Below are 23,359 nucleotides of genomic sequence, written 5' to 3'. Positions count from 1 at the left end.
ACACTCTACAGCAGGCAGTGTTGGTGATGGTAGGGGAGAACAATCAAATTATTCCACACTCACTGCAGAAGGATTAGAGAAAGAGAAGGAATCTAAAAAGTGAAATGAGGCGAAAAAATGGAAGCAGTTCAATACTTGGTTCAACAGTTTCAAGAATTTTCTAGACGATTTACCGGACAATCAGTGAAGCAAATGGGTCTATCCTATTGTGTTATAAATAGCCTTCTTGTTGAAACATGGATTGCATAATTACTTTAGTTGTGTGGCATGGGTGAGCCAAACAGTCGGTCTACAGGTACCAAAAAGATGACAGTTTGTCATAATAGACAGCATCTCCCTGAAATTTTTTTCCTTATCTATACTTATTTTACATTCACTAGAATTTTCTTTCACTAGTATTTAGAGAATCACTAGAATAACCCTATAAATTTAAATTATAGAAATTATCGAAGCACATCGTAACCACAGACTAAGAATAGATCCTTAATCTGTAATAATCCCTTAATCTATAATAATCCCCTCTTAGTCTGTGTCGTAACAAATAGAAAAACCTCCTGATACATCGTGGAAAAACACTGTCCACCTGTTGTTCAATGTTTGGAAACCCACGACGAAAATCGTCAAACTTAAACAAAAGAAGCAGACGATTTTTAACAGCAGCGCCGTACTAGTCAAGTGCTGGAATTGTAAACTCAGTTTGTTGTCATTAGACGGACAGGACGGACTACTTTTACCCTAAAACTGGGATAGCGAAGTCAACACAGCCGAGAAGTGACTTTCACAGTAATTTTTTTTTTCTTTTAAAAATACGAGCGAACAATATTTTTTGTTTAACACATCGAGGTTTAAAATAATTAGTTATTAGGTTAGTGAGTTTACCACAAGGTAAAAAGGAATGGAACATTAGCTTACAAAAAAAGAAAAGTAGAAAAATATTAAAAAAAAAAAAAAAAGGTTCTCGCTGGATATGGGTAAATCGAACAAAAACGTTTTCGGGATGAAACAATTCTCCGCGTTTTATTCTGTCACGACTCATCAAAGTGTCGCAGCGTCGATAAAACCTTTTCGTTTCCGATACAAAGAAAAGTCCATATTACATTGGAATATTCTCAATATAGCTATTACTTGCATTGCTGAGCTTATAAAATAAATAGTCGTCCGAACTCGATCGCGTAAGAGAACTATTGTCAACGCCCAACCATTCACCGCCTATAGAAAAGGAGTGGTAAGGAAATGGTCGGCCATCATGGATTCATTTATAATCTCTCTATTACCTCCAGACAACCGTGTTTCCTTTTCAAAAATGTCTTCGCATTTTATTAGCCAACAGGAGGAAAGGCTTACACGAAAGAGGGAAAAAAGGAAACGGCAAATGTAGAACAGGAAAAATGTCAGTCAAAAGCTAAAATTTTCCTAGTTAGTTTAGAGTTAGACGGCGGTACCATTTCGTTAAATGTGAAACGGTAATAACTGAACCTTCGCCGTAATTCAGAATTAAAAATTCATTTTATTAGCATAGCTGAGAGCACTACAAGCCGTGAAATAGAAATGTAACGTTGTCACGGCTCAGACTAAAAGCTGCATTTGTTGAATGACGAAATCATAAATCAACGAGGAATGGCAAATCAAAGGTTCCGAATCCAGCATATACTTCAAACCGATAATAAGACAAATTTTACATTGGTCAGCTATTAATGTACGATTCCAAACCGATAAATTGATATTTTACCTCCCCCTTCATAAGAGGTGTGAATTTTCGTACGCAACATGTGCCCACCCACGGAATTGTGAAAGATTTCCTTGGCATTTCTGAATCGTGAATTTTTCAACTGAGTTAGAATAACAAGGAGCTAGTAATGAGATGTCTGTACCCAATGACGACTCCGAAATATCCCGAGCTCGGTCGATGTGTCGACAAGTATGGGCTGAGTAGATGGTCGTATCATCCAATTCCGCAGCAGCGGCGGATGGATAACATCCTTCAGGATGTAACCAGCTCTGAGAGGATTGCCTTTCAGCTGCTTCAAGACTTCACCAACCTGTAGAGAAAGAATATCACGAATCAGTTTTTAAATAAATAAAAGAAACAAAGAAAGCGACGATTTGAAATGATATTGTCTCATTTCCGTAAACATTGCTGCCGCCTCCTTCACGTTGAGGTTTGAGAATGTACTTTTCAGGGTTCTGAATGGCCGAGCAGCACAGCACGATCGCCTTCTTCGTTCTAGTAGGAATAATGAAAGAGAATTCTCAAATCAAAGATGATGCTGTTGTGTTTTACAATACAATCAGTCTGGCAATATCATCGGGATCGTCAAAGAAGCGTTTCTAGAACTCCGGGATCAGCCAGGACCAGTTGGACTTTTTCCGTCCCGGCGAGATGGCACGATATGCTCGGGCATTTAATGGCTTTTGATCGCTCCATCATTAGACGAGCGTCCCATTCACAACCGTCGGCTGACATGTACTGATCGGGAGAATATCCATTTCTGAAGTAAATCACGGCAACCGGGTCCTGTCCGCCTCTTAATCAGAACCGAAATTAACGACTAAATTTTCAGTGCAGCAATTCCAAGTTTCAATACGTACACAATAAGTTTCCTTTCAGCGTCAAGCACAGCCCGTCCTCTGCCCAGTTCCGTCGAAGTAGAAGTACGGTGCATAACCCTTATCTTAGGATTGAGCTTGCGGATTTGAAAGGCTTGGAGTCTCTGGTCAGAGACGTAGTAGATCACATCCGACTCGACGAACAAAACAACAGCCCTGAAAAGCCACAAATGAAATTCAAACGTTAACAAAATATGCAATTTGTTTTACTTCAAAGTGCGACATGAAAAGAACTTACAGAGGTTCATTGTACATTTCCCAGGCTTTGACCATGCCACCACAGAGGTTTTCCAGTGCGCTATTTTCTGGTAACTAAACTTGAAGAAACCAGCAAACATAAATCGGAAGTAACAGCACTTATTAGAGAGTAAATATTAAAATATTAGAATCAAACAGAATGTAATAAAATACCTGATGAAGTTTATCTCCATGAGAGAGTTCTTCCATGACATACCTGTTAAATAGTGTGCCAGTTTTAAAATTAACGTCAAAAGATCAGCCAGTGTTTAACTTTTAACGTTTACTTTAACTATGGAGGCGACTGAAGGAAGGTTAGGTTTAAAAAGGTTTAAAGGTTAAAACTGGAAAGGGGCATCCCAGGTTCAGCACCCAGCATGAAATCATTTCGAAGCAATCCTAAATGTATAGCCTGAAAAAGTTGGATTAAAAATAAAAATATGAGCCTTGGAAGCAAACCGCATCAAGTCATTCTTAACTGCAAGTTAGGGTTTACACAACTATAGAGCAAGATTTAATTACAATTAACATACTAACACCCTCTTCTTGAACTGATGGCGTATATTTTAAACAATTGTGCAGTAAATGGATCAGCTGTCACAGTTCTGCATGAAAAGAAAATGGAAGGATTTAACAAAATAAGATAAAAGCAGAATTGAAATGAAACTTACTCGGCAAGACAGCTTTTGAGAAATACGTAATCGTTTGCAACTCGATGGATCATCTCGTTAACAAGAGTCTATGGAGCTCAGTTGCTTTTTCGAATTCCTTTTTGGGGTAAACTGACGGAATCAAAACAAAAGGAGCAAACTCCATTGAATCTGAATTAAAAGATTTTCTTGATCTCAGGCCACCACCTGAAAAAAAAACAAAAAAACAAATAACATTAGGGTTACAATTAAAATTGATTTGGCGACTTGTGATGATCACAAATAAAGAAAAACTTGAATGCCCATCAGTCTTTCGCTATAAGGTCACAATTTCGTTCAGAGTTGAGCTGTCAAAGTCGATCGACACACATGGCTCGAATCTTGTCGACATTTCTATTTCTTCTTGATTTCTTGTAGGTTTGAAAGTGATTCCTTTGCCTTCAGAAGTATGGACAGAAATCTCTTTCAAATGACGCGCGCTTATATATATAACGACAGCAGCCCAAATCGCGCAATAGCTTATAAGGTTCGCAAACGTCTTTAATTCAATGATGATGATTAAAAAAGGACTCGGAGCAAACAACCAAAAAATAACGGAACATGTGTTGCAATAAAAACGGCTAAAGTTGAAGAAAAAAAAAGAAAATGTCACTGTTTTCTAGAGAAAAGATAAAAAGGAATCACATGCAATTGGTAAAACATCACGTAAACCACTCTCGCTACATTGCCTAAGACGTCAATAAGTTCATAAGAAAACAGTTCACGAATTTCCGAGAAGACATAATCGATTACTTAGTGTATCTAATAAAATGTTGTGAAAGACGAAACACAACGCCCAAATAGGCCGCACCTGCGGCGAGTATGAAGCAAACAGCTGCCAGAGGTTGTGGCGATTACACATTAGATAAGATTTTTGAGAGCTCGCTCACCAATGGGAATATTGGTGCTATTGGTATGTGTAGTTAATTTTAGGTGATAGAGAGGCAACTGCCAATCGATTTGCTGCTACACATTTGACTCTTGTTATTCCTACCTTGTGCAGCTCCTGTCATCTTCCATCCATACGTCGGCCAACAGCTGGAAGAATCGGCCCAACAATTTCTCCATCCAGATCTCAGCATCAAAACGTCGCAAATCACGAATAAAACCTGATAGCCGCTGATAGCCAACGAAAAAAAAATTGTACATTCGCACGGGCGTTATCGTTACTTAAGAAGAGGCTACTGAGTGATACAATGACAAATTTGGAACCATAACAGAACACAATCTTATCCGTCTATCTGCGAATAAATTTGAGTGGCAATTAAGTTTTAAGACGCACACGAATTTGTATGGGTCAAGATACAATTACCAACAATAACTCAGAATATAACACCCGGCAAAACTCGCCTGTACGCACGTCCGAATTCAACCAATAAAAAACTAAATTAAACAAATATCTAATTCGCCTTAATTCTCTTTACCATTCCTGATAGATTGGCAGCGAAAAATCCAAGTTGAAATCCTCCCATTTGACGTCCAGCAGCCCGTCGTCGACAGCTGTCAAAACCTCCATGTTAATCACGTTCTGCATGCTGTCGAGTTTGTCGATGCATTCCGGCAGCAACCTCTTGTTGCATTACACCATTTTTGTTCTGCCAAAGAAGTCAAAATAATAATCACGTTCACGTTCACTACACTTACCTTAGCTAGTCCCCGACGTATTGTAGAATTGTTACCAGGAAGAACGTTCCCTCGTTTTCTAGTCGAATCAAAGTCGAACAGTCCCAGTGGGCACTGCACTCAGTTCTTCGCTACAAAATGGAAACTATTGCGATTGATTTCATTCGGGTGACAATGAATGAAGTCAAATGCAATTAGATTAGAAACAAAAAGGGAAACAAACAAACTATAGGCCAATTAAATTTTTATTTGCCAATTAATAATGAAACAGCGCTGAGGCCCCAAGAGGTTACACCGCTGTGAAAGTCGCACGCAGATTATATGATCCAGGTGGGCGACTAGAAAAGCTTGCATGTTGGATGGACATTTCGTTGGTGGATGTGTTTATAACTAATGGCGCAGTTTGGTTTCCGAACATCTGGTTCGATATCCTTCGGCGCAGTGCATCGAAAACCTGGGAAACAAATTTCATTGTCACTCCAGCGCCTTAACAAATCCGCCCCATATAAAATTAAGCTAGGGTGATTTGATTGCATTGCTCACATAAACGTAGTCGTTGGGAGCCAAATTGAAGTCGGTGAATGTCAATTGGATTCCCCTTCCTGCTGCGACCTTAAAAACGGCGACGCAATTAGTTGAACCCAGGTAGTCGTCGGGAAAATTGTTAGTCTGCACAACACCTCCCGTTGACGTCAATGGGCCACAAACCAATCCGCATACTACACGTCCCCAAATGATATTCAGCGACGTTAAAAGAGTCAGTTTTCAATTCGTTTGAACTTCAAAAGGTGTGCATTACCTAAGCCATAAGTCACACAACTCGGATCAGCCGGCAAAGGAGTTGTTGTGCTTGGCGTCGATGATGAGCTGGTGACGATCGTCGTTTTCGATGAAGTAGAAAAAGAGGGAATTGTCGTCGCCGTTGGAGTAATTCCGGACAAAGTCGGAGTAGTGGAAATTGAGGAGTCCGATGTCGTCGTCAGTGGCGCAGGGCAGGTTGTTGACGCCCAAATGCAATCGAACCAATCGCCGTTGTTGAATTGCGAGTACACAAGGACTCTCGTCCCATTCGACAAATAAATTCCGTTTTCTACGGGCGGATTCTCGTCAAAATCAGACACACCGACGACCTGTCGTTGGAATTCAAAAAATTAAATGGAATATAGGGATAGAATAATAATTAGATTTGCATACCCGCAAATAACTTCCGGGGCTTGTCAAACTAAGCGATGAACACGAAAACTCAATTTGTTCATCCAAAGGCAATTCAATGAAGAAATAACATTCTCTCGGTTCTCCCGTTGTTAAACCGTCCAAAAATGGTTGAAGGGTCCCGCTGGACGAAGTTGTTCCTCCATGGCGACAGACTAGACAAATTAAAAATCGATTTAAGAATTATAGTGTGACATAGTTTTATTAATTGCTGGGGCTCACGTTTGAAATCCGTCGTCGACGGAGCCGGAACAGCTGACCATGTGCAATTAAACCAATCTTTACTGACATCAATTTGAGAGTTCAAATAAATCAAATCGGAACCGGAAGTGTACACTCGGTTGGCCAGGGGCGTAAGAGCCATGCTTAAATCGGAAATTCCGCTGAACTTTGTCAATCAAATAAAAATTGTAGTAATTGAAAACTTGTACTGGAGAATCAAACTCACATGCAAGTAACTCCCTGGGCTAGTGAAATTGATGACCGGGCAAGAAATCTCAGTCAATTGATTAGGAGGCACTTCGATGATAAACGAACAGGAATTCGGTTGAACATTTGTGCCGTTAGCCATTAACGGTTGAATGGATCCGCTGGCAGATTTCGTGATTTTCTCCCGACAGACTATGAGAATAAAAAGGGAAAATAATAAAACTTGTATCAGAATTAATTAAAAATGAAATATTTACGTTTGTTATCAGTTGACAGTGGTGGGATCATAACCGTCGTCCATTGGCATTTGAAAGAGTCTTGATTGCTGAATTGAGAAAACAGGTAAATGATTTCGCTGGTCGAAGTGTAGACCCGATTCATTGCAGGTGGATCGGCTATCACAGTTTCGGAAATCGTTTGGACCTTCGAATTTCAAAATGAAACTTTAATCAGTAAAACGAACGCTGTGGTTTATGTAGACAAAGAACTACCTGTAAATAATTGTCAGGGCTGCTGATGGTCACGTTGGAGCACATCAACTGAATTCGGTGGTCGGAAGGAACGGTAATGACAAACATGCACATTCTCGGATCTGTGCTGGTATCGTCCGCTGATAGCTGAATGGTCCCGTTGGGAGTGGCGGACGTTCCATCGCGACAGACTATAAATGCAATTAAAATTGGCAAATCAGATCAAGTTTAAACTGAAATTTAATTTCCCTTAAGGAACGAAATAATTACGTTGATATTCAGTTGTTTGCGGTTCGGGAATCATTTTCCATTTGCAGTCGAACCAGTCGGTTTTGTCGACCCTGGAAAACAGGAACATGTTGTTGCTCCTTGACGTGTAAATTCGATTGACGACGGGCGGATTGACGTTGATTTCGGAACCTCCGTAAATAACTAATCCGGCGCCCGGACTTTTCAGACTGACGACCGAACAGGTCATCTGGATGAGCTTATCGGCGGGTGCGTCTATGAAGAAGCTGCACTGCCTTTGCCCGTTGCTGGAGTTAGAAATGGTGGGACGGACAGTCCCGTTTGCCGCCATTGAAAATCGGTCCAAACACGCTATTGTGCAAATTGACGTTCAAATGAAGGTACATTACAAGTAGCCCTTTTAAAATCACAAATTTCTTATCAACTGAATTCAATTTACCCTTGGCGCTGGATGGAAGTGATCGAATGGCCATTTCCGCTTTCAAAATGGCGGCAAAGTTGCGGCTTGTCGAAGGATTATTCGACGTGCTGGACGATCGTTGCTTGGTAAGTTGGGCCTCCTGTTCGATACAATGAAATTGGTCAGAATACATTTAAGTTAAAGAGCTTGGAAGTTTAAAATAAAACGAGAAATGTGAGACAACTTACCTCGGCGACAGCCAACGAGACGAGTAGAAGGAAGAAAATTGAAAAGGATTTCATTTTCGACAGTTTGGAGAGTAGAATTTGAACGCCAAAAGGACCGCCTTTTATACCCATTTACGACTTTCTATATCGATAGTTAAGGTATCGCACAGTTTCGTATCGATTCAAGAGAAACAGACAACCGATTTGAATATCGTCACCTGTTTGAGCTACGAGTCTCGCTCCTATTGGTGGAAACTTAAAATTTTAAGCTGCTGCTACTAAGGTGCTACTAAGGACCCGTTTCTAGTAGCGTTTTTGAGAAATCGGAGAAAAGCACTTAGAGGGAACTAAGAAGTACGCGGGGGTTATTCGTATGTATAGCTACGAAGGGCTTAGTAGCCCCACATACTAAAGGTGTTTTATTGTCTACACTACACTGTCCGTGTCCAAGTGCGCAGTTTGTGCGTTCAAAACTGCGATGGAAACGACGATTGTGGCCTTTCTCGGGTCTGGGCAACAACAACAACTGCTGCCTGGGGATTGATATCTGTCGGCACACGCAATTGTCAAAATTTTCCTGGTTCCAACACGAAAAAAGCAAACGCTCCAATAATTTAGAACTCACATTAGTCCCACAGGTTTCTCGTTATCAAAAGAAACTAGCTACAAACTGACGGGCGTCGTTTTATTTCAAAACGAAATATGAGCTCCGGTTTTCTGTTTTTTTTTGTTTTTTGTTTTTTTTTTTTGCAGTTGCAGTTGCAGCTGCAGCTGCAGTGGCAGTTGCACAGACACAACAGCGACGGGAAATTAAAATATGCTGAGCAGAGTCGGGAAAAAAAAGAACGAAAATATCTTTCAGAATAATACATGCAAATAGTTTCTAATAGTACCTAAATCATCATTAGACCTACAAATAAAAAAAGAAGAAGAAATTGTTGCGTTGAAAGTTGAAAACCTTAAGGGATCTCTTTAGTGGTGGGTAATTACTATACAAGGATAATAAATTGTTTATAAAGCGAAACAATGCCTATTGCAAACCAACATTTACAGAAGGCATACCTTCGCTAAAAATGCCTTTTCCCGTGAAAACCCTGTTCAAATTTGCCAAATAACTGAAAGGACTGGAATGGCGAATTCGTAACTTACGAGTGATATTTCAAAGAAGAATGAGAAAAATGTAACATTAATTTTCTTTGCTTAAAAAAAACAATGAAACTGGTAACAAGATTGGATGTTCGTACTGTTAATAAACTTCGAATTTTCTAAGTCCCAAGAAAATTCTTCCATTTCCTGAAATGGGAGAATCCAATGTGACTAAATGAAAAAAAAAAAAAAACCAAACATTTCATTTAAGCGTGATGACACACACGTCACAAATTATGTTTAGATGTGCAATTTTAAACTATAATGGAGAAGGGGGGGGGTCGCGTGGAACGACGGCAAAGGGTAGAGGACCACTCATGTCAAGATACCGGTGGGTGATAAGGTTAAAGATGTCCCGGCAAGTGAAATTGGTCTCATCGAATCCCCCAAAGTCGATCCTACTCACAACCAATCGTTTGAAAAGGCAGTAGCAAAGAAAAGCGAAGGAAACCTTTTTTTCGCTGGTGTTTTATATGTTAAACAAAGCAATCAATTATCTTTGACCTTTTCCTCGTATACGCAATTGAAAAATACGGATGCACTGTTGCAACGCAGAAATGCTTTACCTTTTCAATTTCATTTCACTGCAACAAAAAGATTAAACTAAACACAACTGGTGTAACAGACCAAGAAAATATAAGAAATACCCCTGATTTGCGGTTAAACTCCGTGGTTGTGTCACTAGATAAACCTTAATTTTCTTTATTCATACTGTAATTAACTGAGTAACGCATCACTCCGGTTAACTTATGGTAATTAGCAAGAAGAAAACTATAAAGAAATGTAGAACAAGTATACCTTGATCAGAATAATGGAAGCGATGCTGATTTGTTCAGTGTTGTCAGTAGGCTAAATCAGTTCTTTTGATGGGCAAGTTATTAGGAGTTAAGGACACCACTTGCATGTCGACGACGAAGGTTGTCACGTATAACAAGCGAAGGCGTCAAAAGAAGAGAACTGAAAAGGGCAAACAATAAAATGTGTGAGACTAGCAAATGATACGAACTGTTGAATGAAATATTGCAATCCTTACACTAGAACTTGGATCAGCTTTGAGTGAATTAACAAGAGGTGCGTCGCTCACCAGTGAAAGGATTGGCGAGTCATCCAGGTGTCCGTGGTAGAATGTGAGGACTTGTTTGCTTGTGTAAAAGTGAAATGCCATCCTCTTTAAAGAGTCAATCGAATAATTCGAAAATCAAATAAAAATCTTACGTGTGCTTCTTGTTACCTCTTATCCGTCCTTCCGCAATCTGAATTCCGGATGAGGCCAGAAAGCTTTTATTAAGCCATCAAAGTAGGATTATCCTTGACACAGGTAGGCTTGCAGCCGCCTCACTTCAATGGATTATTCCATCACACTACAAAGTCATTAACAAGACGGAGGCTTTCTCATCCCTCCTATTTTCTCACAATCGATGCACAGAAATGGAATCTTTCGTAGGCCTCCGCCGGAGTTGATGAAATGTCTGTAAAAACGGGAAAACAATCAGAGCTTTAGTTGTAAAGGACTTGCATGTCGGGACATTCAACTTGCCGTGTAAATGATGGTAGAGAAGTACAATGAAATATTTAACGAATACGCAAGTCATGATAAACTAACTGCTTAAGGGCTGCTACAGGTATTTAGATAGGCAGTAACATAATTCCTCTAATCAAAATAGAGAAATGAGAAGAGATAAATAGAAGCAGTTACAAAGTTTCTAGAATGGTATAATTGGGCACAACGGGGAAGGACCAAGTGGAGGTACCTCTCAACCTATTACACCATGGCTTCTAACATTTTACGATATCACCTATAGAGTTGCTGAAAGTTGAAAACCTAAATCTATTTTTCGATTGTACAAGGATATTCAAAGTTAAGGGGATCAATCTGTATTGCTAAAAACAATCACAGAAGGTGGATGACTAGTGTCTTTTTCAACTTCAACAAAAATATGATGACAGCTGGAATGGCAGATTTGTTACATTCGATGAATTTCAAACAAGTGACTTTTTTTTGGGAGGGGGGGGGGCAAGCCAGAGGAAAAAAGTTGAACGTTCACCCAAAGAACATGCTGTATCTGATTGATTCTTGGGCAAAAGGGGATTCAATTAAGGCATAGAAGATTTTATCTTTGGGACATTACCTTTCAACAACAACAAATTTCACCAATAGCTGTTTCAGAATAATTTAATTTTGTGGAATATTCCACACCAAATGCCCATGCGAGTGATGCCAATGACTGATTCGATATGAGAGATGACTTTTGCTTGTCATTCATTAGTTAATTATTTTGTACTAATCAAGAAAGCAGAATAAATTTCGTGGTTTTCACTTTTCACTTTTAGAGAATAGATAGAACAAGAGCCACAAGCACAAGAGCCAATCAACTAAAAATTGGAAACCCTGTAGCAGACGATACTACCTTGAAAAAGAGAGGGGGAGTATTTTAACGGTGTATGATTCGATAATCGTTTAATCGATTAACCATTTTTGCATTTATCGTCAACTTCACTTTCAATTTGATAACATCTTACTTAATTCTTTTATTTATTTATTGCGAGTATTATTAATTTGTTCGGTTTGCCCAAATTCATTAAAAAAATGAATGGGTCAAAAAATTTCGCTACAAAGTGACAACTGGTTCAAATCATGATTCTTGGAAAAAAATTTTATAACCATACTTCGATCAAGTTAATTGTTTCTTGTTTGGGATATTTGTTATTTTATAAATATACATTTAATTTATTTTTCCGTTGAAGTTCCGGTACAAAATTAATGATGACGAGAAATACATTTAACTGCTTACTACTCAAATATTTGTTTTATCTGGTTATATTTTTGAAAAGATAGTTAAGACAATAGTATGAAAAATATTTGTGTTTTGATCAAATTAATCAGATTAATAAAACCCAAATAAATCGACCCAATCCTGATTTAAAAATTAACCTTATAAATATCAATAATACTACATAGACACGCCTGGGTCTATAGTGGTTATTTCGCCTACGGAATCGTTATTGAAGTGCGGGTCAAATTTCACGCGTACTCTATCCCGTACTGCAAAACGAGTTCGAGCCTATATCTTATATAGCATAGGAAACGCCGTCGTGTTTTTCCAGTTAATTCATCGTCTACGTTCGTTTTTTAATTATTCTGTTTAAGTTTGTAGGCTTGTAGCGTGTGGTTACGCAATAAAATTTTCCTTGTCTGAGATATTCAACCTATCAACGTATGTGATAACATGCAAATTATCTGTTTCGAATCCATAACCGTTATGATCTCCAAATTGCGTTAAATTTTTTCTCTAAGAGAAAATGAAATGGACACGTGATATGGAAACTTTGACAGTACTTTGACAGTACTTCTTATTAGATTTTCGCCAATGAGTTTTACTGAGTATTTCAAGGGAATATATTTCTAAAAATGATTACCGAATAAAACTCGACTGAACTTATATATTTTTAACAGCTTGGAAGTTACTATGAAATGAATACGCGTACCTGTTTACCAAAAGGTATATTACTAAGAGAAGGAGGATTTCACTCGAGTTGAGTGTCAAATAAATACGAGGTCACACCATGCCCAAATAATGACGCCAATCAATGTAGGGAGGATCATGTTTTTATTAATTCTAATGGAACAGTGACGGAGAATAAACTTGGAAGAAGGAAACGATTAAGGATTAACTCACTCTCAACCAGTCAACTTCCATTGCCGACTGCGAGCGGGAAACCTGCATTCCTGCATTTATATCGTGGATGCCAAAACTGCTGCTGTCCAGATGCACCTGGACATAGGAGGTGGAAGATAACATTTGATTAAAGCATTTATCTAACACCTTGACAGAACTCAAATGATAAGAAAAAAACCTTTCGTTTCCTCGTCGACTTGAGGTCCGGTCCATGGTCCCAGATGAGCTCTGGATATAGTCCATTTCCCGCGACAAACTGAAACCTTTTTCGTGATATCATTTGCGTCACAATTTTCTATTCGAATCCTTTGGGAATTTCAAATCAAATCTTAGCAATTTAATTATTTACCCCACCAATAGAAGAAAATGACTATTTCATTTAGATGTTAACTATTTGAAAATAATGTCCTGCATGAATGATGGAATTAGAAAAAAGAACGCGATTGTGTCTCAGTCTCATCACCGATGTGTGCCCAATGATGAACGAATTATCCAATTGTAAAGCCGAAATATATTATATTTTTCCAATTATTGATTCGTTGATACACAATCACACGAAAACATTTTTCAAAAGACACCGTGATTGTACCACTAGGCGCAAACCAAGTCAACTTGGTTGTTATGGGATTACGACACTACCATGAATGACGCCTGCCATCTGGGAGGTTGAACCGTTAATGGAACTGAACTCCATTGAAAATTCCCCTGGAAATTGACTCGCATTTGATTAGTCGCGGCAGTCGTATACGGATTAGAGGGTGTAATGGATGTACTGCTGTAACCCATGTAACCGGTGAGATTTCTCGATATAAGCGTTTCAGCCGGAGGTATTCCGTCATAAACCTTGAAAAATAAAAAAAAGTCAATGAACGTCATGAGACCCCAACCAAATCTGAATGAGAATAAATCAACTTGCAGTGATAAAGTCTTTGGTAGATTCGACGACGAACGTGGTGAATTCCAATCGTATTTTCATGCCTGGTGGTGCAGTGATCGTATAACGGCAAAAAACTCGAGCAGCATTAGAAGGATTGGCCGATCCGGAGTCATAGGGGTAGTTATAAGACTGGATCGTTCCACTGGTTGACGACTGAATCGTACAAGTTCCGCAAGCTGCACCCAATCAAAATTGAGAAAAAGTAAAATCAAATTGATTTGAAAAAACATGAAAAACTAAACTGGTAATACATTTTATAGAGGTATTGATATCATTTACAGCAGTGCATGTCACAGGTGCGACGGTAGTCGTTGGCGGTCGCGTGGTTGTAGTTGGCTGTGTGGTTGTAGTTGGCTGTGTCGTCGATGTTGATGAACTTGTTGTTGAGGTGGTTGGCTGTGCGGTGGTAGTGGTTGAGACTGTTGTAGTTTGTGGTGTTGTTGAAGTCGTGGTAGATGGTGTAGTGGATGTTGTTGGAACTGTTGTTGTGCTCGACGTCGTTGATGGTCTAGTTGTTGAAGTGGTTGGCAGTGCGGTGGTAGTGGTGGAGACCGTTGTTGTTTGGGGTGTTGTTGAAGTCGTTGTGGATGTTGTTGGAACTGTTGTTGTGCTCGACGTGGTCGACGTTTCGGCGACTCCCGTGGTTGTTGTTGTCGACAAAGAAGTTTTTCCGAACAAAGTCGGTGTAGTAGCAATTGAGGAGTCCGATGTCGTCGTCAGCAGAGCAGGGCAGGTTGTTGACGCCCAAATGCAATCGAACCAATCTCCGTTGTTGAATTGCGAATACACAAGGACTCTCGTTCCATTCGACAAATAAATTCCGTTTTCTACGGGCGGATTCTCGTCAAAATCAGACACACCAACAACCTGTCGTTGAAATTGATAAGATAATAACAATTAAGTGGAAAAATAGCGACATAATAATTGATTTATACCCGCAAATAACTTCCAGGACTTGACAAGTTCATGGATGAACACAAAATCTCAATTTCCTCATTCAAAGGCACGTCGATGAAGAAATAGCATTCTCTCGGTTCTCCCGTTTTAAGATCCTCTAAAAATGGTTGGAGGGTCCCACTGGACGATGTTGTTCCTCCATGGCGACAGACTAGACAAATTAAAAATCGATTTAAGAATTATAGTGTGACATCGTTTTATTAATTGCTGGGGCTCACGTTTGAAATCCGTCGTCGATGGAGCCGGAAGAGCTGACCATGTGCAATTAAACCAATCTTTACTGACGTCAATTTGAGAATTCAAATGAATCAAATCGACGCCGGAAGTGTACACTCGGTTGGCCAGGGGCGTAAGAGCCATGTTTAAATCAGAAATTCCGCTGAACTTTGGCAATCAAACATAAATGGTTGTAATTGGCAACTTGAACTGAATGCATTATAAACTCACATGCAAATAACTTCCTGGGCTAGTGAAATTGATGACCGGGCAAGAAATCTCAGTCAATTGATTAGGAGGAACTTCGATGATAAACGAACAGGAATTCGGTTGAACATTTGTGCCGTTAGCCATTAACGGTTGAATGGATCCGCTGGCAGATTTCGTGATTTTTTCCCGACAGACTAAAAAAAATAATAATAATAATAAACTTGTGCCGGAAATGATTACCAATAAAATATTTACGTTTGTTATCATTTGTCAGTGGTGGGATCATAACCGTCGTCCATTGGCATTTGAAAGAGTCTTGATTGCTGAATTGAGAAAACAGGTAAATGATTTCGCTGGTCGAAGTGTAGACCCGATTCATTGCAGGTGGATCGGCTATCACAGTTTCGGAAACCGTTTGGAACTTATGAATTTCAAAATGAAACTTTAATCAGTAAAACGAACGCTGTGGTTTATGTAGACAAAGAACTACCTGTAAATAATTATCAGGGCTGGTGAGGGTCACGTTGGAGCACATCAACTGAATTCGGTGGTCGGAAGGAACGGTAATGACAAACATGCACATTCTCGGATCTGTGCTGGTATCGTCCGCTGATAGCTGAATTGTTCCCTTGGGAGTGGTGGATGTTCCATCGCGACAGACTATAAATGCAATAAAAATTGGCAAATCAGATCAAATTTAAACTCAAATTTAATTCCCCCTAAAGAACAAATAAATTACGTTGATATTCAGTTGTTTGCGGAGCGGAAATCATTTTCCATTTGCAGTCGAACCAGTCCGTATTGTCGACCTTGAAAAACAGGAACATGCTGTCGCTCCTTGACGTGTAAATTCGATTGACGACGGGCGGATTGACGTTGATTTCGGCAGCTCCGTAAATGGCTAATCCGGAGCCCGAACTATTTAGTTTGATGACCGAGCAAGTCATCTGGATGAGCTTATCGGCTGGTGCGTCTATGAAGAAGCTGCACTGCCTTTGACCGTTGATGGAACTAGAAATGGTGGGACGGATGGTCCCGTTGGCCGCCATTGAAAATCGGTCCAAACAGGCTAATGTGCAAAATTCACGTTCAAATGAAGTTGTACATTACAAGTAGCCCTTTCAAAATCACAAATTTCTAATAGATTAAATTCAACTTACCCTTGCCTTTGGATGGGATCGACCGAATGGCCATTTCCGCTTTTAAAATGGCGGCCGGGTTACGGGATTTCAAACGATTAGATTGGGCCTCCTGTTACGAATAATTAACAAGTTGGTCAGAACATTTCAAGTAAAAAAGAGTTTAGCCTTTTTAAAATAAAAATTGAAAATGTGAAATGACTCACCGCGGCGACAGCCAAAGAGACGAGTAGAAGGAAGAAAATTGAAAACGATTTCATTTTCGACAGGAGTTTTTGGAGAGTAGAATTTGAACGCCAAAAGGGCCGCCTTTTATACCCATCACGATTTTCTATATCGATAATTAAGGTATCACACAGTTTCGTATCGATTCAGGAGAAACAGCACAACCGATTTGAATATCGTCACCTGTTTGAGCTGTACGTGTCGTGCCACGTATAGTTGAAAAAAGTCTCCCTCCCATTTGCTACACTGTCCAAGTGCGCAGTTTGTGCGTTCAAAACTGCGATGGAAACGACGATTGTGGCCTTTCTCGGGTCTGGGCAACAACAACTGCTGCCTGGGATAGACAGTCGGCACATGTAATTGTCAAAATTTTCCTGGTTCCAACACGAAAAAAGCAAACGCTTCGGTAATTTAAAAGTCGCATTAGTCCCACAGGTTTCTCGCTAACAAAAGAAGCCACCAATTTGCGGGAGTATTGTTTCGAAACGAAAACATGAGCGTCTCTCCATTTTTTCTGTTTTTTTCGTTTTTCAGTTGCAGCTGCGGTGGCAGTTGCATAGCACACACAACGGCGACGGGAAATTAAAATATACTGAGTAATAACGGGGAATAATATCAAAATAAATTCAAATATCTAATTCCCTATCAGATCCGCAAATGACCCATCCTCCTAAATAACTGATGGGTCGAGTCAAAACCTAAAATGATATCTAGAATTGTGGGTGGTTACTACTAGGACAGTCAAAATAGTTCTAAATGGCGATCAATGTCTATTGCACAAACATTTACGCAGGAGGAATACCCTCACTCATTTCTTTTTCAGTAAAAACCTTTTTCAAATGAGTCAAATAACTAAAAGGACTGGAATGGCCAATTCGTTACTGGTAGCATATCCCGTACGATTGGCATTTCAAAGAAGAAGGCGAAAAATAGTGGCATTAATTTGCTTTGAACATGTACAATGTGGATAACAGAAGGAGATGTTTTTACTTTGTTTTGCAGTGTGGCACACCAATGGACAAGTGAAGCATTCCGCAGGAATTTTGGAAAAAGGTGAAAATTTTGTTACAATGAGTCCCATGTGCCGGATGGACAAAGACTTAAAAAGTTAAAAATCTTTGCATCTTACATGCATTTTCATTTTCACTGTAATAATGCATTTGAGTCCTTGTTTTATGATACTCAACCTACCCCGCATGTAATGATTAGGCCTACATACAAAGTTAATTTAATTTGTCTGTTTCGTATCGATAACTGCTGAATAAATAAACACTTCAAGACATTTATACAAGAGTGAATTTACAGGTACAAAAACTGTAAAGTTAACTCACCTCATCTTCCTCGACGATAGTCACGACTCACAACGCGCCCGGGCTGCAAACAAAAATGAATCAAATGGAAGACACGATTATTTGATTTGAATAAAGTCTTTGCTAAAAGGACAATCAATATAAAAAAATAAGCGCTTCTAATGAAAACCTGGCATTTGATATTTTGTCTACCTTTTCAAATGAGCCACGATGGTAGTTGTTACCTTGCCAAAATTGTACGGGAATAACCGCGAATAAACCCCAATTGGAGACTTTGGTGATAAAAACCTCGTACCCATCAGAGACCGCCGTAGCCGGAAACCCGCAAATTGTTGCTGGAATCGATCAAGCTCATTCCAACGACTTTCTTGTGACTTTAAGGTGTACAAGATTCGAGCGGAACGATTCTACCATACAAGTTGCCACGCAAAAAAGTGTGCGATTTCAACGGGATTCAACCACCCTTTTAATAAGAAAGAGTTCTAGCCAATATAGTGCCAATGATAAGCGAGCGGTACTAACAGCCTATTGCTTAATAATTTAGATCGCTCATATTCATAACGCTCACAGTCTCACGACAAACGAAGAGTCCGTTTCCAAGAATACATTTTCGGTTTTCGTGGGAATCTCAAAATTTGTAAAATGCTGAAAACAAACGAGGCATAAGCAACAATTGCCAGAGATTTAAGACACTAGATTAGACCTTTTTAAATCTCGCTCACAAAACTGGTTGCTAGTAGTGTTTGGGTAAAAAATGACATAAAAATATTGACTTTTCTATCACGGCCGTGTTCAAAATAGCGATTCATTAAAAAAAAAAAAAACTTTTGAAAGTTATTAGCCTGTGAAAACATTTCGAGTTGTTGCAACCACTGTTGGGGTGTGAATGCGTTCACCTCCGTTACTAACGCCGTACACCGTTAATTAACGTCATTAGGCCTACTTAAATTTTATGAATATTATTGCTTAAAAGGCTAGAAAAGAGTGACATCGATAGTTCTTTCCAAAACAAAAATGATTCAAAATATGAAAACGCTGCCTTGGCTGCGCAATAAGCAAAAACATTGGCGATCCGAATATCTAAAATGAGAAATGTCCCAAAATGCCAATCAGTTGCAATAAGCAGATTCACATCACTTCCCCATGTCAGCTGTAAAATATTAAGCACAGACCTAAACAGAAAAGTGTTTCCCGTTTTCCTGTGTGCCAAGTGCGCAATTCTTGTAAATCATTTCTTCACACTTTCACAGGTGTCAAAGGATTCAACATTTATTGTACGAGGGAGCACATTCGACCAAAGCAGTCGAGATATGAATACAAAATCTAAAGCTGGACAAAAGACTGACTCACATCCAATCGGGTTGTTGTAAAGCTGGGCCTGACGGTTACCGCAAAATTCGTTCGAACCCATTCCCGAAGATAAGCTATCCCGACAACAACAACCAAGTGTACACACTTTGACTTGTTGCGTACACCAGCTTGTTTACTTCATTTAAATTATAGAGAATAGATTAAACGCTATCGTTGCCGCCAATAGTTTCACATGTTAATAACAGTCAGACTGGCAGAGCTCAAACGATGGACTCATCTTTAAACCGCAACCTTTTCAATTAAAAATATTAACAAGCATACGGATAAACACATCCGTTGAGTGTATGCAATAAGACAATGCCCAACTATTCCGCCGAGGGGAAAAAAGGAGTGGTAAGCAAATGGTCGGCCATGATGGATTCAATTCCTCTCTCCACCTCCACATTTCAGATAACTATATCGGATGTTCCCTTTTCAAAATTTTAAATTAGCTACTTTACTCATGGAACAAAAGAATAGCCGACAAGAGGAAAGGCGTTTCCCGCCATACTTTGCAGAAAGACGAAAAAAGGAAAGCGTCTAAATATGGAATCGAAAAATCGTCAGCAAATTAAAGTTACGTAATCGCACCAAGGAAAAAATAGTTCCAGTAAGGAAGTGTAAATAATATAGATTGGTATTTGAATAATGATAAAGGGATAACCCGACAACATCTAATGATTACTAGCCTACTGAATATTACCGTTGGATAACAATTAAAACGAAATCAATAAACTGAATTCTTTTAAATCTTTTAAATTTAAATTTTACCTGTTTTGTGTGAATATAACGGTACCCACGTTGAAGCAGAACTAGCAAGAGAAAGGACAGAGAAAAAGATGCGCTGCCATTGAATTTTTGCTTCATCTTGGTGATGCTAACAGACTCGGGTGACGGTAAGGGCTCTTCTTCGTTAGTCAGCGAATCTTTAGCTTCCCGCCAAGTATTTTAAAACTGAAAAACACAGACCAAATAAAACAAATCCCATGTCAGTTTGGACCGTACGTCAATTAACGATACTTATTATCCGAGTTACAAAACCACTTGACTTGAATCGTTTTGCATCTAACCTTGACAGTAAAGTAAAGAGCTTATCAGGAAATATAGGAAATCAAACACTTGCTTGCGATTTTGGATGACAGCTGGATGCGTTTTCCCATCTGGATATTTGAACGACGCAACCATGTCGAGAGCCAAGTGCTTGACTGTGGTGGTGGCTGCAACATTCGTGGCTTATAGGCGATGTTTGCTGTTGACTTGCAGGAAAGGGTCGATCGTAGCGGATGCGTCTCACTCACAACCTGAAATTAAAATAGGAAATTCCGTTGAAATGATTCGTTACAGTTTAAAGTCGTAGGGAAATCAAATTGTTCATGCATCTGAAAAACTACAAATTCTTTTATCACAATTATTTCAGCTGTTAGGGAAGAGGGGGTAAAACGTTGGGATCAAGGTCTTCGAGGAAATAATCAAGGCTTCTAGTACTACGAATAATGACAGACGTAAAGTAATCGATTTTTGATAAATCATTAATGGGGCTCTATCTTGGCGAAGGTTATTGCTATTTTGACGTCGCCAGATATTTCAACTCATTCTACTCGTCAACCAATTTCTCAGTTAACAACTAGTGTCTAGCCAGTCCTCAATATTTCTTGGATAAAATTGTTATCGGTACGTACTGTAATTTGATAAAATAAAATTATTCCTGAACATTCATTAATTGAGGTACATAATTCTTTCTTACTTTATCTGTAACAGTCCACGCAGTCCGTTATCATGTTCAGTAGGGACGATATAAGTAGAACCTGTTTGCAAGTGCCTGCTCTTGGACGAAAGTTCAAACTGGGTTCCCTTTATGATGCCATTCACGAGGACATCATTCCTGGTAAGTCAATAAAATTATGTCCCAATTATTATTCAAATATTTTACTTAAAGTCTTAAATAAACCATTGATTGATTAGGACTCGATTTCTGGAATGAAATCGATTTGAAAAACATGACAACTTCCCGGAACCCGCACACCGAATTTTCGCTGCAGACAACGGACAAACTGGAGGAGAAATTCGACGATGGATCGGCTGAGGATCTCGAAAAGAAGAAAAATAACAGACCAAGTGTTAAAGCGAATCTTCTGCTTCACACTACAGTCAAGGAATTGACCATGGAACAGCTTGAAGAATGTAATTTGCGTTACCCTCTGATTAAAACAACCGGCAGGATCGCCTACGCAACTCACGTCGTTACGCAAATCCAGTACGGCGCCACGTCAACATTCACGTTCACCAAACCTGATGGTGAAACGGAAGAAAACGAGCAACAAGTAAATTGGCAATTTGAATCAAAAGTCAAACAATTTGCTGAATACCTTAAAGGGGATCCCAACATCGAAGGCAATTGCATCGACACCAGTCCTGAAAACGACAAAAACATCAAATTTAATTTTAAAGGCGATTTTAAACTCCCCGATGATGTCACACCTCCAACAACGTACAAAGGAGCCATCGAATTCGCCGAGAAAATCTTGAGATGTGCATCGGATTGGATGGACAAAGATCCTTTGGATAACAATCAACCTCTTGGAGTGCCCGTTACCGTTTCGCTCTACCCGTTGGTGTTGATGGAAAACGCCAAAGATGCACCGACACTTCGTTACCAAATTTTCCCTGTGATGGTGTCTCAATGGTTCCTGTTTATGCAAGATTATAAAGAGGTGGGAGATGAACTAAATGACACGATTAAAGATCCTCTGATGGAAAAATTAAGTCCACTTACAAAAAAGCTCCAGCTGTTCCAGCAAAGCCTGGAATCTTTCCTGGCCAAACTCAAAATTAAACTGGGGGAAATAGCAGCCGACATCCGCAGCGCAGGACCAACGAGGATCCTTTTCGACAGCTGGCGAATCTAATAGAAAATGAACAATTTGCATTCAATTCCAAACGACTTGATCGATGGCTGGATCAAAAATACCTAGAACTTTGTACAGTTGGGAAATTTCAAGATGAAACTAAACTTAAAATGAGAGATCAGAGCAACGTTCTTTTCTTCCCCTCCCCTGAAAGGATGAAAGCCCAAATGTCTGATGATCACGTCAAGTTTGAATTCGAATTCACATTCTCATCGTTAGCTCGGCCTGAAGTATTTTTGGAACTGCTGACTCAAACACTCGATGATGTGAACAGTTTCATCTTTGAAAAGATTAGAAGAAAATCTCATCTTGGCAGAACTTGTAAAAATAAATCAAACGATGAGCAACTTTCCATATTGCACCCTGAAACAATATTTCTGTGACTTAATTTTTGCTTGAACAGAAAAGGAATTTTGGATGGGATGCAGTCAATATTTTTGCTAAAAAACTAATTCCTTCTTCCTTAACTTTATGATCTTTCCCCTCCTGTTCTATGCCACATTTTACGATAAAAGAAATGTAACCTGCTTCATTCAATTGTTAATAAATGGAAATATGGAGGTAGGAAACTACTAACACAATAAACATCTATGTCAATTAATGCCAAACATTCCTGATTAAACAAATAGTTAAATCGACAAGAAAATTATTACCAGTGGGTAATCCTTTCTTCCGTGGATGGGACCAGTGAGTGTCTGTTGATTTCACTTCAATATGAGGTTGTTGGAAATCTGCACCTAAAGGTATGGAAAACAAATAATACAGAGCAATTAAAACAAATTTTATGCCAAGAGAAAAAGAAACAGTCTCCCATCAAGGGATGAAACAGCTGTGATCTTTGGTGGGCAGGCAGGTTGTAATCTTCCAACAACATTAACATGATTAAAATTCAATCCTCCTGTGATAAACTCTTTGCAACTAACCAAATGACAATAACACAATAATTATTTAGCTAACCCGTGAAACCTAATATGACATTTTACAAATGCTAGCAGAGAACAAAGACCATAACTGTGCCATGGCTCATGAGGCTTGACAAAATGCAAATGAGGAAATTTACCTGCAGCGCCTCCAGCGGGACAATTTTAAGGCTAATTAGTAAACAGCATCCTATTTTTCAAGCGCTGATTTTCTTTTTTAACT

At 39.2% G+C, this 23,359-nt stretch overlaps 3 protein-coding genes across 5 annotated transcripts; 1 reads left to right on the top strand and 2 right to left on the bottom strand.

The window, feature by feature from the left end:
• Positions 1-5,382: 5,382 nt before the first annotated feature.
• LOC124208922 lies at positions 5,383-11,663 on the bottom strand. 2 transcript variants are annotated; one of them, XM_046606788.1, is made up of 14 exons: positions 11,419-11,663; positions 10,521-10,758; positions 10,323-10,457; positions 10,088-10,246; positions 7,956-8,076; positions 7,538-7,867; positions 7,289-7,458; positions 7,055-7,220; positions 6,817-6,989; positions 6,591-6,756; positions 6,351-6,523; positions 5,956-6,286; positions 5,700-5,875; positions 5,409-5,610 (listed from the first exon to the last, which is right to left on the bottom strand). In XM_046606788.1, exons 5-14 carry the CDS (start codon positions 7,987-7,989, stop codon positions 5,446-5,448), a joined length of 1,884 nt encoding a protein of 627 aa, XP_046462744.1. In that variant the 5' UTR covers positions 7,990-8,076; positions 10,088-10,246; positions 10,323-10,457; positions 10,521-10,758; positions 11,419-11,663; the 3' UTR covers positions 5,409-5,445. The 2 variants fall into 2 exon arrangements, with proteins under 2 accessions (XP_046462743.1, XP_046462744.1); XM_046606787.1 differs by lacking the exons at positions 10,088-10,246; positions 10,323-10,457; positions 10,521-10,758; positions 11,419-11,663 and adding an exon at positions 8,165-8,866 and having other exon boundaries at positions 5,383-5,610.
• Positions 11,664-13,462: 1,799 nt separating this feature from the next.
• LOC124208921 (mucin-3A-like) lies at positions 13,463-16,587 on the bottom strand. 2 transcript variants are annotated; one of them, XM_046606786.1, is made up of 10 exons: positions 16,447-16,587; positions 16,026-16,355; positions 15,777-15,946; positions 15,542-15,707; positions 15,308-15,480; positions 15,079-15,244; positions 14,839-15,011; positions 14,155-14,770; positions 13,883-14,079; positions 13,463-13,809 (listed from the first exon to the last, which is right to left on the bottom strand). In XM_046606786.1, exons 1-10 carry the CDS (start codon positions 16,478-16,480, stop codon positions 13,594-13,596), a joined length of 2,241 nt encoding a protein of 746 aa, XP_046462742.1. In that variant the 5' UTR covers positions 16,481-16,587; the 3' UTR covers positions 13,463-13,593. The 2 variants fall into 2 exon arrangements, 1 of the variants encoding a protein (XP_046462742.1); XR_006880708.1 differs by having other exon boundaries at positions 13,675-13,809; positions 14,183-14,770.
• Positions 16,588-21,084: 4,497 nt separating this feature from the next.
• Positions 21,085-22,767, top strand: LOC124208923 (stonustoxin subunit beta-like). Its single transcript, XM_046606789.1, has 2 exons — positions 21,085-21,195; positions 21,273-22,767. Exons 1-2 carry the CDS (start codon positions 21,087-21,089, stop codon positions 22,214-22,216), a joined length of 1,053 nt encoding a protein of 350 aa, XP_046462745.1. The 5' UTR covers positions 21,085-21,086; the 3' UTR covers positions 22,217-22,767.
• The last annotated feature ends 592 nt before the right edge of the window (positions 22,768-23,359 follow it).

The sequence above is a fragment of the Daphnia pulex genome, chromosome 12 (genome assembly GCF_021134715.1).
Source record: "Daphnia pulex isolate KAP4 chromosome 12, ASM2113471v1".
NCBI classification, from domain to species: domain Eukaryota; kingdom Metazoa; phylum Arthropoda; class Branchiopoda; order Diplostraca; family Daphniidae; genus Daphnia; species Daphnia pulex.
This window is presented reverse-complemented; position numbering and strand designations above follow the sequence as displayed.